The sequence below is a fragment of the Mustela nivalis genome, assembly GCF_964662115.1.
Source record: "Mustela nivalis genome assembly, chromosome: 1".
Taxonomy (NCBI): domain Eukaryota; kingdom Metazoa; phylum Chordata; class Mammalia; order Carnivora; family Mustelidae; genus Mustela; species Mustela nivalis.
The window spans coordinates 84,301,121-84,315,740 of record NC_139020.1 but is presented as its reverse complement, the minus strand read 5'-3'; the positions used below and the strand labels follow the sequence as shown (position 1 = coordinate 84,315,740).

The window sequence follows — 14,620 nt, the reverse complement described above, 5'->3', positions numbered from 1 at the left end:
AAGCCACAGATGGTGGCAACTGTCATTAAGTCACTCAGACTGATTTATCAGTGGATGAGCATTAAAGACAAATTAACCTCTCTAGAGACCGGGCTAGTGTCCAATTAACAATTAACTACTTCCTCAAACCAGGAGAGCTGAATTAAGAATGTGAGAACATCAAAGCCTTGAAAGCATGAGAAGCTAAGCAGTTGAAGCAGATGAGTGTCTTCATACAGGATGTTTATACCTGAAAGTATTGGAGATATATATCTATATCTACATAAGATAAAAGATATATGTATATATTTTTACCAATTTACCAATTTGTTATCCCAATTCTTTTGTAATATGATGAAATATTTTTCTGTTAAATAGCAATATCTTTTTCATATTTTCTTTTCTTTCTTTAAATGAAATCTTTGTTACATGCGTAATGGAGGAGGAGGCAGTATGACCTTTTGATCTGACAACACACAGTGACACTCATTATTCATATACATATACTCAGCCTCCATAAAATGTGTCACCTCATACAGGAATGACCAAGGGCAAACTGAGCCCAGAGTAGATTTAACAAATAGATGTTGCCTGACTTCTCAAAGCGTCTGAAGATCATTTTTTTAAAATTTCATTTTCTAAAACTTTCCCTTTGCCTTCGTGAACATTATATGTCAAGAAAACACTCTTAAGAGTATTTTATACTGGTCTGAGGGACAGACAAGATCCAGATCTGTTCTCATTCAACATTAACAGCATTTGCGATATGATTTCTAAAGACTTCCCAAAACCTGCTATGTTTTATTATAATAACCCTGTGAGATATTATTAGCCCCACTTAACAGACGCAGAAAGAGAGGCTCTAACAGATAAATTTGCTAAAGACCATACTAACATTGAGCTAGAGGAACAGTCGCCCAATTTAGATCCCTAGCTCCCAATCCTGTATTCTTTCCACTGCTTCACGCTGCAGGCTTTACTGATAACTTCCATGTCAAAGTATTTGTCTCTAGAGTCCACGTACAAGAGCACCTCTGCTTAACAATAGGGCAGGTTGAGTGGAAAATGATCCCCGAAGAAGTTATAACTGAGTGGGAAGCGGTTGAGGCTGATGTTCATTGTCACCTTCGTGTCCACTTGGGCTCCCGCATCCACGCAGACTTTGTCTCTCTTCTCTTCACAAATACATGTGAAGGACAAAAATCCTTTGTCCTTCAGATTTAAACAAGGCTGGCCCCAGATGAAAATCTGAGCCCCGTTCACTATTCCTTTACTCCACATCCCTCAGCTTACCTCTGATAGCTCGTAGCTATGATGGAACGTGCCTATGCCCCAGTTCCTCAGGAATTCTTTCCCCACAAGTCGTACACAGATGCTTTAGCTCCCCAACTAAGCTTTCAGTAAGATCTGTGTTTTTTACATCTCAGATTCCTCCCCGCCTTTTCGACACACTCCCCTCTCCCCTGTCTTCCGACTGCCAAGGATATAGGATATTGCTGTGCATTCAACAAATGCCTTCTGAAGGAATGAGAACCTGCGTGAGTGTGGGGGAAAGCCCAGCTTGATTCATAATTAGGAAGCCGGAGTCCCAGCTCTACATGGAAATGTGTGTGATTTAAGGCAGGTCCTGGTGTTCTCATCATAAAATGGTTGTGGTAACAGGAAGTAGGTGGACTATATGAGTTCTAAGATTGCTAAGATACTATGAATATTTATATTATTTTGATTGGGCTGTTCACAGCCTTACTTTTGTTCATTAGGGATGAGAGAGGAGATAAATGTGAATTCCAAAGAAAAGAATGTTAAGACAAATACAGAGATCAAATAACTAACCATGTAACAGGCAGAAGGAAGTCAATGTGTCTGGAAAATTAATAAGCAAAGGAGAACAAGAGGAGTAGAGATGTCTCGGGCTAGAAGTGTGGATGCTGTCTGAAAGGAATGTAAAGGTCTTGGAGGGTGGAATGTAAATGGGAACAGATCGGTAACTAGAAAATTGCTATAGTGCTTAGGCATATGCAGTGTGATGTTTGCTTTTTTAAATTTGCTCTTCTGTTGGCTCCCCAAACTTGAAATCAAATGTTAAGAATGTCAGCACAGAGAGATCATGCACTGCTGAGATCATGAGGAAAAAATAAAATGCAAACCAACAACTTCCTTGTGCAAATGAAGACAGAAGTTCCTGGTATTAAAATGGGGTTTGATATTACCAACATCTGGCCATTAGCAGCCTATTTTCCTATATTTTCCTCCATTTGCAGGGAAGAAGGGGCAAGTAATGACAATCTTAATCAGGCTATTTCTCCAAAGTTTAATTTTATTAAAGATTTTTAAATTCCAAGTAATACTGTACTGGTTTCACTAAAATTGGGGTTTAGCTGACAGACCTTGTAAGAGATCAAAATGGTGTTATAAGGAGGTCTGTCCATGCCTTCATTAGGAAACTCCCTTAGATGGGATGAACTTATGGCAGGTAGTGAGACAAAGTCTCCAATGGGGCATTAGGGCTAAGAATTCATCTGAAGAGCTAAACCAAAAGAAAGTCAGGTTCAGCTTGAAACTTCAAGGAAAAAAAATAATGTACCTCTTTAGAAAAGAAAAATCTCTGAAATTAAAAAATAATACCTGAAGTAACAATTGTGAGATTATCAGATGTAGGAGCGTTTAGTTGGTTTCCAAACCTGAAGTGACACTTTTAACGATTAAAGCAATAAGAGAACATGGTTCATAAAAGGCCAGAAAAAACTCCATTAAAAAAAGAGCAAAAGTTTTAAAGGGATTTGATTTAAGAGCCATTTTTAGAAGCCTCTTGATGAAATTTTTGATACTAAAACTGCAGAAAAGAAACTTACTGTTAATCCATGTTATTTAACTTTGAATCCAGTCTGCCCTTCATCTTCTACCTCAGAAGTGGGCCTAAATTTAACCAGTCTATAAAGACATTTCTGCATGGAAAATAGTGTGTATGCATGCGCGCGTGTGTGTGTATGTTAAAGACAAACATACCTGCTTCATCATAGGATACAGTCAATTTTTCTAGCATTTCTCGGTCAATTGACAGAATCTGCTGTTCAAGGATGGTCTGGTAAGACAGAACACTATTTTCTTTGTCCTTCTCGTAGTCCTGAAGATGTTGTTTAAGGGCCTCTGGGAGTCTCGATTTTACATATTCAGCGGCAGTCTGCAGTTAAAACAGGTAGAGAATCCCATTAGTTTTTCTCATCTTAGGCTTTTCACTTGCGCTCATGGGCTGCGGTGAAAACTCAAAGCACAAACCCGTTAGACAAGCATATCCTTGTCATTGTCAATTATTAGACTCCACTCTACCAAGTCAGATGAATCTCCACATAGACAACTCACAGACCTCTAAGAATTTTCCACCACGTTTAAAGGTACGAAAGATGATGGATTTGGTTTGGTATACAAAGAGTTAATACTCAGAGTTTCACCTATTCCACTGAACTCTGAGGGCCCCATGACCATAATTTTGCTGGCTATAAATCTGCCTTGCCCTTGTCTAGAATGCAGAAGCCCGTCATTCGTCCCCGCAGTGAGCCCACCTATGGGATGGCGTCCACATCCCTGCTTTGATGTGCTGTGCTCATTAAGGCTTCCACGGGAACTCTTGTGAAGTGGATAGAAAGGAGAGTCCTCTGCTGGGGCTGATAATGGAATAACGGGATACACAGAGAATGAAGAGATCTAAGACAATGATGCCCCTTAACCTGAAAAAGAACTGTTCACCAGTGTCTTGGTCTTTACATATATATATATATATATATACACGAGATACATATGTCATTCATATATATATAGCTTAACTTGTTTTTTCTCTACTACGCAATCTGCCCAAAGCACTCCTAACTAATAATCTCTGAAATTACATGCAATGATTTTTCAACCAGGTGAGCATGTTTTTGTATGAGGCAGGAAGGAAGGCATGTGTACTTCGAAAAAGGCCTTCTCAGAGAATCTGATAGGCTCTGCTGGTGGGCTGTGGAAAGCGTACTCCTCTGCCTCCCAACTGAGAATCACAGTTCAAAGTTAAACAGAACTTTGAGCAAGAAATTAAGTGACACAGAGGCATGGATGAATTAGGAGAATTCTGAAATTCTTAAAACATCTCTTTTTAGAATGCCAAGAGTTTGGCATCTCCTTGAGTGCTGTCCGGCATCATACACATAGGGTCTGAAGTTGATGAAATAAAGACATACATATATTACTTAAAATTATACTCACAATGACTGGAAATTGTAATAAAATGTAATGAAAAGGAAAATGTAAATAAAAGCACTATTAAAAAGGACCACTGTTGGGGCGCCTGGGTGGCTCAGTGGATTAAAGCCTCTGCCTTCAGCTCAGGTCATGATCCCAGGGTCCTGGGATCGAGCCCCCCATTGGGCTCTCTGCTCAGCAGGGAGCCTGCTTCCCCCTCTCTCTCTGCCTCCCTCTCTGCCCACTTGTGATCTCTGTCTGACTTGTGATCTGTCTGTGAAATAAATAGATAAAATCTTAAAAAAAAAAAAAAAGGACCATTGTTTAGATATGTGCCTAGAAGGCCCATCCACATGGTTTAATATTTTTAAAAAATCCTGTACAGCTATTAATTGCATAATCTAAAACAAGTTGAGTTAAACACACGCACAGCCATATATCCAGTAAATGCTCATCAACAGGGGTTTGTTTTGTTTTGTTTTCATTTATCAAACAGTATTCTCTATAACCTTTGGGAAAAAATGAGATAGGTCAATATGTACCTACAAGGAAGAACGTCATGGTATTACTGTTAAGGTTAAAAAACAAAGTCACAGAATACCAGTGACAGTATATCCTTTTTAGATAAAGCATACATATATGTGTATGTCAGACTCCATAAATCATTTGTGTGGGAGAAGATTATTGAGGGCTATATTCCAATTGCAGAACATACTCATTTTTTACTCTCCACATTTCTGTACTGTTTCAGTGCTCTTACTATTGCAATTTTTTTAAAGATTTTTTTATTTATTCATTTGAAAGAAAGAGACCATGAGCAGGGGAGAGAAGCAGAGGCAGACGGGAAAGTAGACTCCCTGCTGAGCAGGGAGCCTGATATGGGGCCATCCCAGGACCCTGGGATCACAATCTGAACCAAAGGCAGACACCTAACCATCTGAACCACGCAGGCACTGCACTATTGCAATTTTTAAGAATTATCTTTGGGGCGCCTGGGTGGCTCAGTGGGTTAGGCCTCTGCCTTCCGCTCAGGTCGTGATCTCGAGGTCCTGGGATCGAGCTCCGCATCAGGCTCTCTGCTCAGCAAGGAGCCTGCTTCCGCCTCTCTGCCTACTTGTGATCTCTGTCTGTCAAATAAATAAATAAATCTTTTAAAAAATTAAAGATAATTTATTTTTTTGGTAACCTTCATTGTTTTCCTCTTAAATATTAGCACAATTTAAGATGAAGAGAAGCTTGCCAGAACAATAGACAATGGACTTTCCAGGAAAAGTCTACTGGGAAATGGTGGGGAAAAGTTATAGATCAGTCTTCAGAGTGGTCATATGCAGCACACAACACTTTTTATTTCCAGATTTACATTTAGATTCCATAAGACAGTTGTTGATGGAATTACAATTTTAAAACATCACCAAACATTGTTCAATTTCTCTGCCAGCCAGCTAGTGCAGAACAAATAAAATTATTCCATAAAATGTAAATGGACTCAGCACATTAGCACAGCATATTTAATCCTAGAATTTAATAACAATTTTCTCCCGACACTGGAAAATGAAGAGACACGTTGCCAAATAACTATTTTTAGACTCATACTACCTTACTATTCAGTTTAACATCTGTCTATAATTTTTTTTCTTGGAGATAATCTATGAGGTACCAGAAGTTATTTAAAATGCACATTTTACAAATACTGGTATACTCTCTATTATTGAAAGCATACACATTTCCTTCCAAGTGTGTCTACTGATTCACTTTTATAATTAAAATCATCACACACACGCATACATATATGTGTGTATATATACATATATATATTTTTTACTATATTGGAGTTATATTTTGGCATTTCTTTGTTTTTTTAAGATTTTGTTTATTTTAGAGAAAGAGAGAGCAGGAGGAGGAGCAGAGGAAGAGGGACAAGCAAGCTTTGCACTGAGCGCAGAGCTAGATGTGGGCTCTATCTCACAACCCTGAGATCATGACCTGAAACCAAGAGTTGATGCTTAACCAACTGAGCCATCCAGGCGACCTGCCATTTCATTTCTAAGTGGTATAACTTCACGTATAGAGTTCTTTCTGTTGGAAAGAGTCTCAAGAGGAACAGAAAGAAAGCAACTCTAGCAAAATACTAGATTCTGTCAAGATATTTCAAGACATCACCTTTATATGGCCTTCTACACTATGGTTGGAGTATAAATTGAAAAATGTCTTTGGACAGAAAATGAAAAAATATCATACAAATTTTAAAACACTTTATAGCTTTTACCTAGTAATTGCCTTCCTAGGAACTTATTTTAAGAAAAAAGTTTAAAGAGGTGCCTAAAGATTTGGGTGTAAACATATTTATCAAAGTATTATTCATGATCATAAAAATCAGTCTTGAAATTGGTTGATTGATTGGGGTCATCCATGCAGTGGAATACAATGCAACTATCCAAAATCAAATTATGAAAGAACGATAAATTATGTGGATAAATGTTCATAATGAAAAGCAGATTACAAAGCAAATACAAAGTTTGTATACTACATGTGTGAGGAAAAAATAGATGGAAATATATAAATATTGATCACAGTTATCTCAGAGTAGTAAGAGTTCAGGGAATATTAATTTTTTTCTCTATGTAGTTTTCTGAGTTTTCCAAATTTTCTAAAATAAAAACGGCAGGAAATGCTTGCCCACTTTCTCTGTGCCAGGCACCAAGCTGAATGCCTTACGTGTATTCACTTCTTTAATCCTCATCACAACCCTGACAGATTTCTACAGATGAAGAGACAGATTAAGAAAGGTTAAATAATTTATCTCTGGCTATGTACCAAGTGGTGGGCAAGCAACACCAACTCTCTGTGAGCCAAAAAAGAAAAAAAAATTTTTTTTAATAAAGAAGGCAATGCATACTGTGGTCATTTCTTTGTGAGGTAAAGCAGCCCCAGGCCCAGATAAAGGCCCTGAGAGTAGAACAAAAGAACACTTGAGCCAAGCGTGGTGACAGATGGGAAAGAAAAATATGTAAAATGGCTTCCCTGTTGCAAAACCAGAAACTAGAGAGGAGATAGTGACGCTGAGAGTAAATGGGAAAACTGAGTAAAGTGAAACATAGTAAATTTACTTTTGAACACTGAACTGTAAGCCTAAAGACTATACCCTCCATCACTACCTCTCAAAACAGAAAACCTCCACCAGGAGAACATATTAGACTTATTTTATAGAACTCAAAAGAAAAATACCAGACAAATGACTTTGGTTACAAGTTCTAGGAAGGCAAAAGCTATTTTCAGGAAAAGATACTAGGTGATCTTGAATCAAATTCTAATAGAGCCCCCATTTGGGAAAGATCACTAACAAATTAGACCTATGCTCAAATCATTTTAGTGCTTTTCCCTGAAAACTTGCAGAGGTCCAGTTACTATTCATTTTGAACTTTAACAGATATAAAAACAAGCTTCTGATGTCATAAATGAAAATTTGCTTGACAATTTTTACTTAGTACTGCATATTTCATAGTTGTGGGAGTTTTAAATTGTTTGCTCCTTCTTTTCTAATCAAATATTCTATCTTATTACCAATTCTAAGACTTAGTTTATCATATTTAATTTTATATTTAAAAATTTTAGGTATGGTGTTCAAAAAAAGGAAGCTCCCTCTAAACTCTTACTGAGAAGATATTTTTAAGGGATGCCTGGGTGGCTCAGTGGGTGGTGCATCTGCCTTCAGTTTAGGTAATGATCCCAGGGTTCTGGGATTGAGTCCCACATCTCAGGGAGCCTGCTTCTCGCTCTGCCACTCCTCCTGCTTGTGCTCTGCCTCTGTCTCTCTCTCTCTGACAAATACATAAATAAAATATTTTTAAGAAAGATATTTTTAAAACCAAGGAATCTTTTTTTTTTTTAAAGATTTTATTTTTTAAGTCATCTCTACACCCAACATGAGGCCCAAACTCATAACCCCAACTAAATCAAGAGTCTCATGCTCCACCTACTGAACCAGACAGATGCCCCTTTTTTCATCAAGTTTGTAAAGATCTGTGTTATAAATGCTAGTCCTGGAGGTGACTGGGTGGCTCAGTGGGTTAAGCCTCTGCCTTCGGCTCTAGTCATGATCCCAGGATCCTGGGATCTAGCCCTGCATTACGCTCTCTGCTCAGTGGGGAGCCTGATTCCTTCTCTCTCTCTCTGCCTGCCTGTCTGCTTACTTGTGATCTCTGTCTGTCAAATAAATAAATAAAATCTTTAAAAAAAAAATGCTAGTCCTGATGTAAAGACCCAATTTCAAAGCAATGCTGAAAAACTAAGAAATGAGATTCTAAGTTTACAAAATCTGGAAATGCATCTTAAAAAGACATACCCACTTTCGTCTCAAGGATGGTCTAGAGTACGCTTAAAAAAGAAGTTTCAGAATTTAGTATCTTTCAAATTCTCTGATTTTATAAATTATTCTCCCCCTTTTGTTTTATTTAATGCAAATGTGTGTGTGTACACACACTCAGCACACACACAACTGTAATTTAGCTGAAAGAAATCCTCCATTGACATGAATGGAACAATTGATGGTAGCACCATTCAGCCTATATTTATGTCACATATACGCCTGACTTGGAACACACAGAGCTATTGCTTCAGATGAGTGCTGACTGTGAATGAACACAGGCTTTTAAAACTGGATCAAAAAGAGACTAAAGGGGCTGATCCTTGGCGCCACGTTATCCTCCAACACAATAAGGGGCTGGATCTGGCTCTAAGCACATCTGATCAGTGACCCTTTAGGTGAGAAGCAGACTTCGGTGCTGATGAAGACCTCTGAGAGAGGTAAGTTGGAAATCAATTCCGCAAATACTGAGTAGAAGAAAAGCTGAATTTGGGGAAGTGGTGACCCAGGAATGACAGCTAGGTGTTCACAAGATAAAGGAGAGCCCCGAAGGGAGATCCTTCAAAATTCGTGCCACAGGAAGATGGAAGAGAGAAGGGAGTAGGTAATATTTTTACTGCAGACAAGGTTTGCCTGACCTTGAAGGGAAGTGAGTGTGCACGTGCTGGTTTGGCAACAGCCAGCCCACAGATCACACATTAATTTACTTAGGTCCACCTTGGACTCCATCTTTCTTAGGGGAACATATCATTAACGTCTGACAACTGCTCTGTGGCTCCGGGCACTTTAAAACAAAGTCAGAGTGAATGCCCTTGCCCACCAGCAAGAGGACATAAGGCAAGGGAGCTGTTCCTCTCTCGCACCTGCCAAGAGCCTCATTTCTTGCCATTTTTAGTCTCTGCCACTTCTAACCTGGAGGGGGTTATTTAAATAAGAAAGGCATCTGTGAGAGGACCATCTTGCACTCCTGAATTCATAATCCTGGCTCAAGAAGGTGAACTTGATTCCTCCAAGAGAGACGGCATCAGGAAAAAGTTCCAGGCTCAAACCTGAAGTATATAAATGAAATCCTTTGCTTGTTAGGGAGATTTGAGATTGCTCTGGAGGACCAAATCTGTGGCTGTGTAAATGTTAGTCAGTCGTGTGACAAAATGACCACCTCAGAGGGCATAAGACTCAGCAGGTGAGGGACTTGAAATCATATTACCTACTTAATATGGAGATTGAAGTTTTCGTTTAGTTTAATCATAAAGGTGCTGACTGCTAAGTTATAGATTATTCAGGACGATTCACCTGGGATTCTTCAAGTGACAAACCTTTAATAACTTTATCAGTCATCTGATCCATATTTGATCTCAGGCCTTATTCTCATAGCTCCAAGCATGTCAGAGTGTGAAAATATATCTCAAATTCCACTCCTTGAATGATGGCTTCCCAGACTGCAGATGGTTGTTTTTTAGACATATAAAAACCAAACTACCTTCCTATCTAGTTCCCTGTTCTGCCATCACAATAAGCTATAATTAACCAAGGTATCAAACGTTGTTCAGCCACATGGTCTATTTTCCTAATCTTATTACTTTAGTCAAATCTATATTCAAACTCTAAGGGATTTTTAAAAATTTCATCTCTTTACAGTCTGAAGAAAAGGTGAAATTATTTCTCTATACCAAAGTGATGGATCATGAAGCCTTTGTCCCTCATTTACTACACACATTCTAGAGAGTCGGGGGGATTAGATTATACAAGAGCCATGGTCCTTTTTCTAACTTTTTTCTTAAAAGCACACATACACATCTAAATTCTCCTGAAAGATGGCAACATAAAAAGAGAGTACCAGCAGACTTTTACATAAATCTATTGAGAAAATAAGCAGTACTCAGTCAAAGCAGTCTTGTTAAATTTGGGGGATAGGTGAATTCCTATCATTTCAGCAGTTGTAGATAGAAGTAAGAAATTATTTCACATTCTATATACTTGAGATCTATAGAGGAAAAAAGGAAGGTAATGTTTATTTACAGGGAGAAAAATGTTGCATATTTCAAAGAAAATTATAGTTAATTACTGATAAAATTCCCCTCCACTTCTGAATCTTGGGCTTGGAGAAATACTATTTTCCCTAGGTGCTATCCAAATGTGTTCCAGAAAGTTCCATGCAGAATGCTAACTGAAAATGCCCTTGGTGATTCAGGAATTCAATGGAACCAACTGTTATAAATGAATTATAAAAAACTCATGAGTTATTAATCAAAAAGAACTCTGTAACTATAACAATTGAGCAGTCCCTCAGGGAGGCAGCCAGAACATAGTCAGACAAAATGTTCCTTGGCTGGCAATAGGGCCAGAGAACTCCTCTTTGGACTCACTTGGCTCCATAGCTACCTGTAGTCTCTTCGGGGAGCACCTCCAAACAGCAGGTGTGGCCAGGTTGGCAGGGGAGTCCAAGGCCAGAGCCAATTGAGCTGATTTCCCCAGCCTGATAGGACTTTAAAAAGTGCCTTCAAACCCAGTATTAGATTTAAGCTCCTTGTAAGTGTGGTGGAGGTTTGGAGAAGGGTCTGTCTTTCTGTCCAGAAAGCTGGGAACTATCTCATTCTACAATTTCATTTTTTGCACGGAACTTTCAATATCTGGTTTATGCTAGCTCTTCCCCTATTGAAAGGCAAACGTCTGAAGGAGTAATACACTAAGAAATGTTCAGTCTTAACACGGACAAGATGAACAGGTACTTACATATAGGGCTACAGAATGAGAAGCAGTAAAGCACCCAGAGCAATTCCTGAGAATGAACCTCAAAGTGGGGAAAATGAAGGTCAGGAGAGACAGACATTATTATTCTGAAATTTAACTCTGCACAGAGAAAGACACAAAAATCCACACACTACTTCAAGCTTTAATTTACTCTTCTCCACCTCTGGCTCCACCTGCAAGACCTACCATCAAAACTTTTTTGAGGCTAATCTAACAAAAAAAACCCTTCATCTGTTGCACCTCACACATGGGGAAGTAAAGAATGCATTCAGTCATATCTACAGAGCACACTAGGTTCAAAATTCCTCCCGTGCAGACAGGAGTCATTACTTAGGTTGTAAAACTAGTCTTCCAGAACAAAAGCTACCGTTTTCCTTCCCTGTCCCCGGTCCTTCGTTCGGACCTCTGTCACAGCTCTCAACCATTCGCACTGTCTCTCCAGTCACCTATTTGCCTCCTCACTAATTTATGAGCAACTGGTGGGACAAAAGTGTTTTTACATAGATGGGTTTCCCTAACATCAACTCAGTGTGGGCTTGCAGGGAGAAAAGGGTGGAGAAGGGGGTACTTGAAAATGAAGCTTAATGTGCTATGAATGTTAATTCTATACAATCACAAACACAAAAGACAAAAGGATCAAGCCTGTCATGTTTCCTCCTGTCATTCTGTCATTTGCCAGTCTTCTGCCATTTATATAAATGTCATACTATTTTACACTGCTTGAGCACCAAATCTTGTTTAATAGCACAGGAAACAGGACTGTTAGCTTGGACAGAGCCAACACCTGTTGTATCTCAAACTAAGTGTTTCTTTTAGTTTTTGTATAATTTTGAACCTAAGTGAAAATCTGGGGAGAGCAATGGATCCTCTTTCCAGAAACACACACACACTATATAGAGACATACATATACATATGGAAAAAAATTAAAAATATACAAAAGAAAAAAGACTCGTATGTATGTATAAAGTGTGTGTTACACACACACGTGTGTGTGTGTGTGTGTGTGTATTTATGTATGTAGTGTCCCATTTGAGGAACTCAAGTATGAAGTTCATGAACCAGGCCTCAAGAAGCCTTATTAGAGCCACTCATGGAAAGAACATTAGGGACAGGGCTTTAGTTTTCTCTACAAAATCTGGTGGATGGACTTGACCAGTGTTTCTCAGGGCTGTTAATAACACCAACTGCCTCCGAACCACCTGGAATGGGGATAAGGGATGTCTTCTTAAAAATGCAGAACTATGAGTTCTGTCCCCTCTTTAGCAAATCAAGATATTTCAGGTGGGAGGCTAGAATCTGCCTTTTAAACTTGTGCTATGATTTTTTTTTTAAGATTTTATTATTATTATTATTATTATTTTTAATTTTTTATTTTTTATAAACATATATTTTTATCCCCAGGGGTACAGGTCTGTGAATCACCAGGTTTACACACTTCACAGCACTCACCAAAGCACATACCCTTCCCAATGTCCATAATCCCACCCCCTTCTCCCAAACCCCCTCCCAAGCTCAGTAAAGGGTGAAGCCTACCAGTTTCTACCCCTTAGAGTTCTGATTTTATAAGGGGTAGGCACACATATTTTTGTAAAGCTGTACAACAAATTCTGATGTATATCCAAAGCTATACCAGATCCTTTACAGTAACAGCCCTTCTGCATCCCCCAGGACTCAGTTTGGCAAGTAAATATTTTTAATTCTTGTAAAAACCTTGACTGTTATGCACTGACATTCCCACACGGCCTGTCCACCCTCTGTGCCAGAGGCTTTTTTGATTGTATAAAATTGCCAATCTGTTCAGCCTCTCAAAGGCTGAGCCCTTCCTAAAGCATGCTAACTGACCTTGAGTACTTCTGACGCCAGGAGCACCTGGAACCCTTTTCCAACAGCTTGTGCGCAATCAAGCAAGTCTCAGCAAGCTGTGTGAAACAGGCCACAAAAAGACCGGTGGCAAAGCACCTTGAAAACACAGTGATATCCTCTTGACCAAGCCCAGGCATGGTCAAAACACTGTCTTGACCTCTGCCGGGAACTGCCAGTGGAATTCCGAAGCCTGGAGAGTCTCAGCAAAACATAGCAGAAAGAAAGCAAATCAGCATCCCAGCAGTGTTGCATAACTTTGCATACAGAGTTAGAAAGGGTATCTTATTTTAGCAAGAGGAAAATGGGATACCTAATTGCGTGGCAAAGCTATAATTTAGCAGTGGGTGCACCTGCTTATGTAAATATAAAACGACACATTTTAAAATATGAATGGGCAAATAGTTCACGGACACTACAGAGAAAAATAAATCCTTTCCCAAGTCCTACTACAACCCCAAACAACGAGAGCTGGATAAGCAGGCATGCAGTCATGGGCTAGAACTACATTCTTTCAATTAATATTTGTTGTCTAGTATGTGCTAGGCACCATCCTGGGAATAAATGGTGAGCAAAAGTAGACATATCTCTGTTCTCATCGTGAGGAGATGAAAATTAACCAAATATGTAGTCTCTTATGTAAGCGTATAAATAAAAACAGAAGCGCTCTAAGGAAAGGAATAAGGTTCTTTGAGGGGATATAACAAACCTAAACAATGTGGTGGGGGAAAGGGAAGCCTCCCTGAGAGAATGATGCTTGAGCAGAGATCTAAAAATTTAGGAGGTGCTCAGGTAAAGGGGTAAGGAGTAAAGACTTAAGAACAGGTCAATACAGGCAGTTAAAAGAGCATATTTTATTGATATGGATTTTCTAAAATGTGGATCAATGAGAGCCAAAATGAATAGAAGTTGCAATTTTATAGGAAGGAAGGCTTCAATGTGGACTTGTTCCCTGAGGGGTTAGATAATGGGCCACCGAGTCCACTGAGGAGCATGTGCAAGGGAGTAAAATGCACTACACTTGCCCAAGCTAAACCAATATTAACTTTCTATTGTGTGTGCGAGGGTTAGTTTTTGAATTTCTTTTCATTAACGTGGGTTTCTTATAAAGAAGTTAAGAACAACGATGTGCCCCAACAAGTTCTTGACCTTCCCAATTAATGCCTCATGTATTTCTATTTTTTTATCTTTCTCACCGAGTCCTCACACCATTGCCTAGCTTTGTTTGGCACAGGCAACTGGTAGACCCTTGGCTTTCCTTCTATATTACTCTCAAGTGTTGAATTTATACCAGATTTTGACCTTTTGCAATAACATACAGAATCATAACACTTCTTTGGCAATAACATACAGAATCATAACACTTCTTGGAATCTTATTCTTTTTTTTTCCTTTAAGTCAGAGATGATGCTTGTTTTATTTATTTATTTATTGAAATTGTTCATTTATAA

The 14,620-nt window shown here is 38.8% G+C and overlaps 1 protein-coding gene across 1 annotated transcript in view; it reads right to left on the bottom strand.

Moving 5' to 3' along the window:
- The window catches only part of PPM1L (protein phosphatase, Mg2+/Mn2+ dependent 1L), a 288,891-nt gene that overhangs the window by 91,951 nt on the left and 182,320 nt on the right, over positions 1 to 14,620 (bottom strand). Inside the window, exon 2 of the mRNA XM_082687741.1 lies at positions 2,986 to 3,160. Coding sequence (XP_082543867.1) covers positions 2,986 to 3,160 — 175 coding nt within the window. The remainder of the gene's footprint in view (positions 1 to 2,985; positions 3,161 to 14,620) is intronic.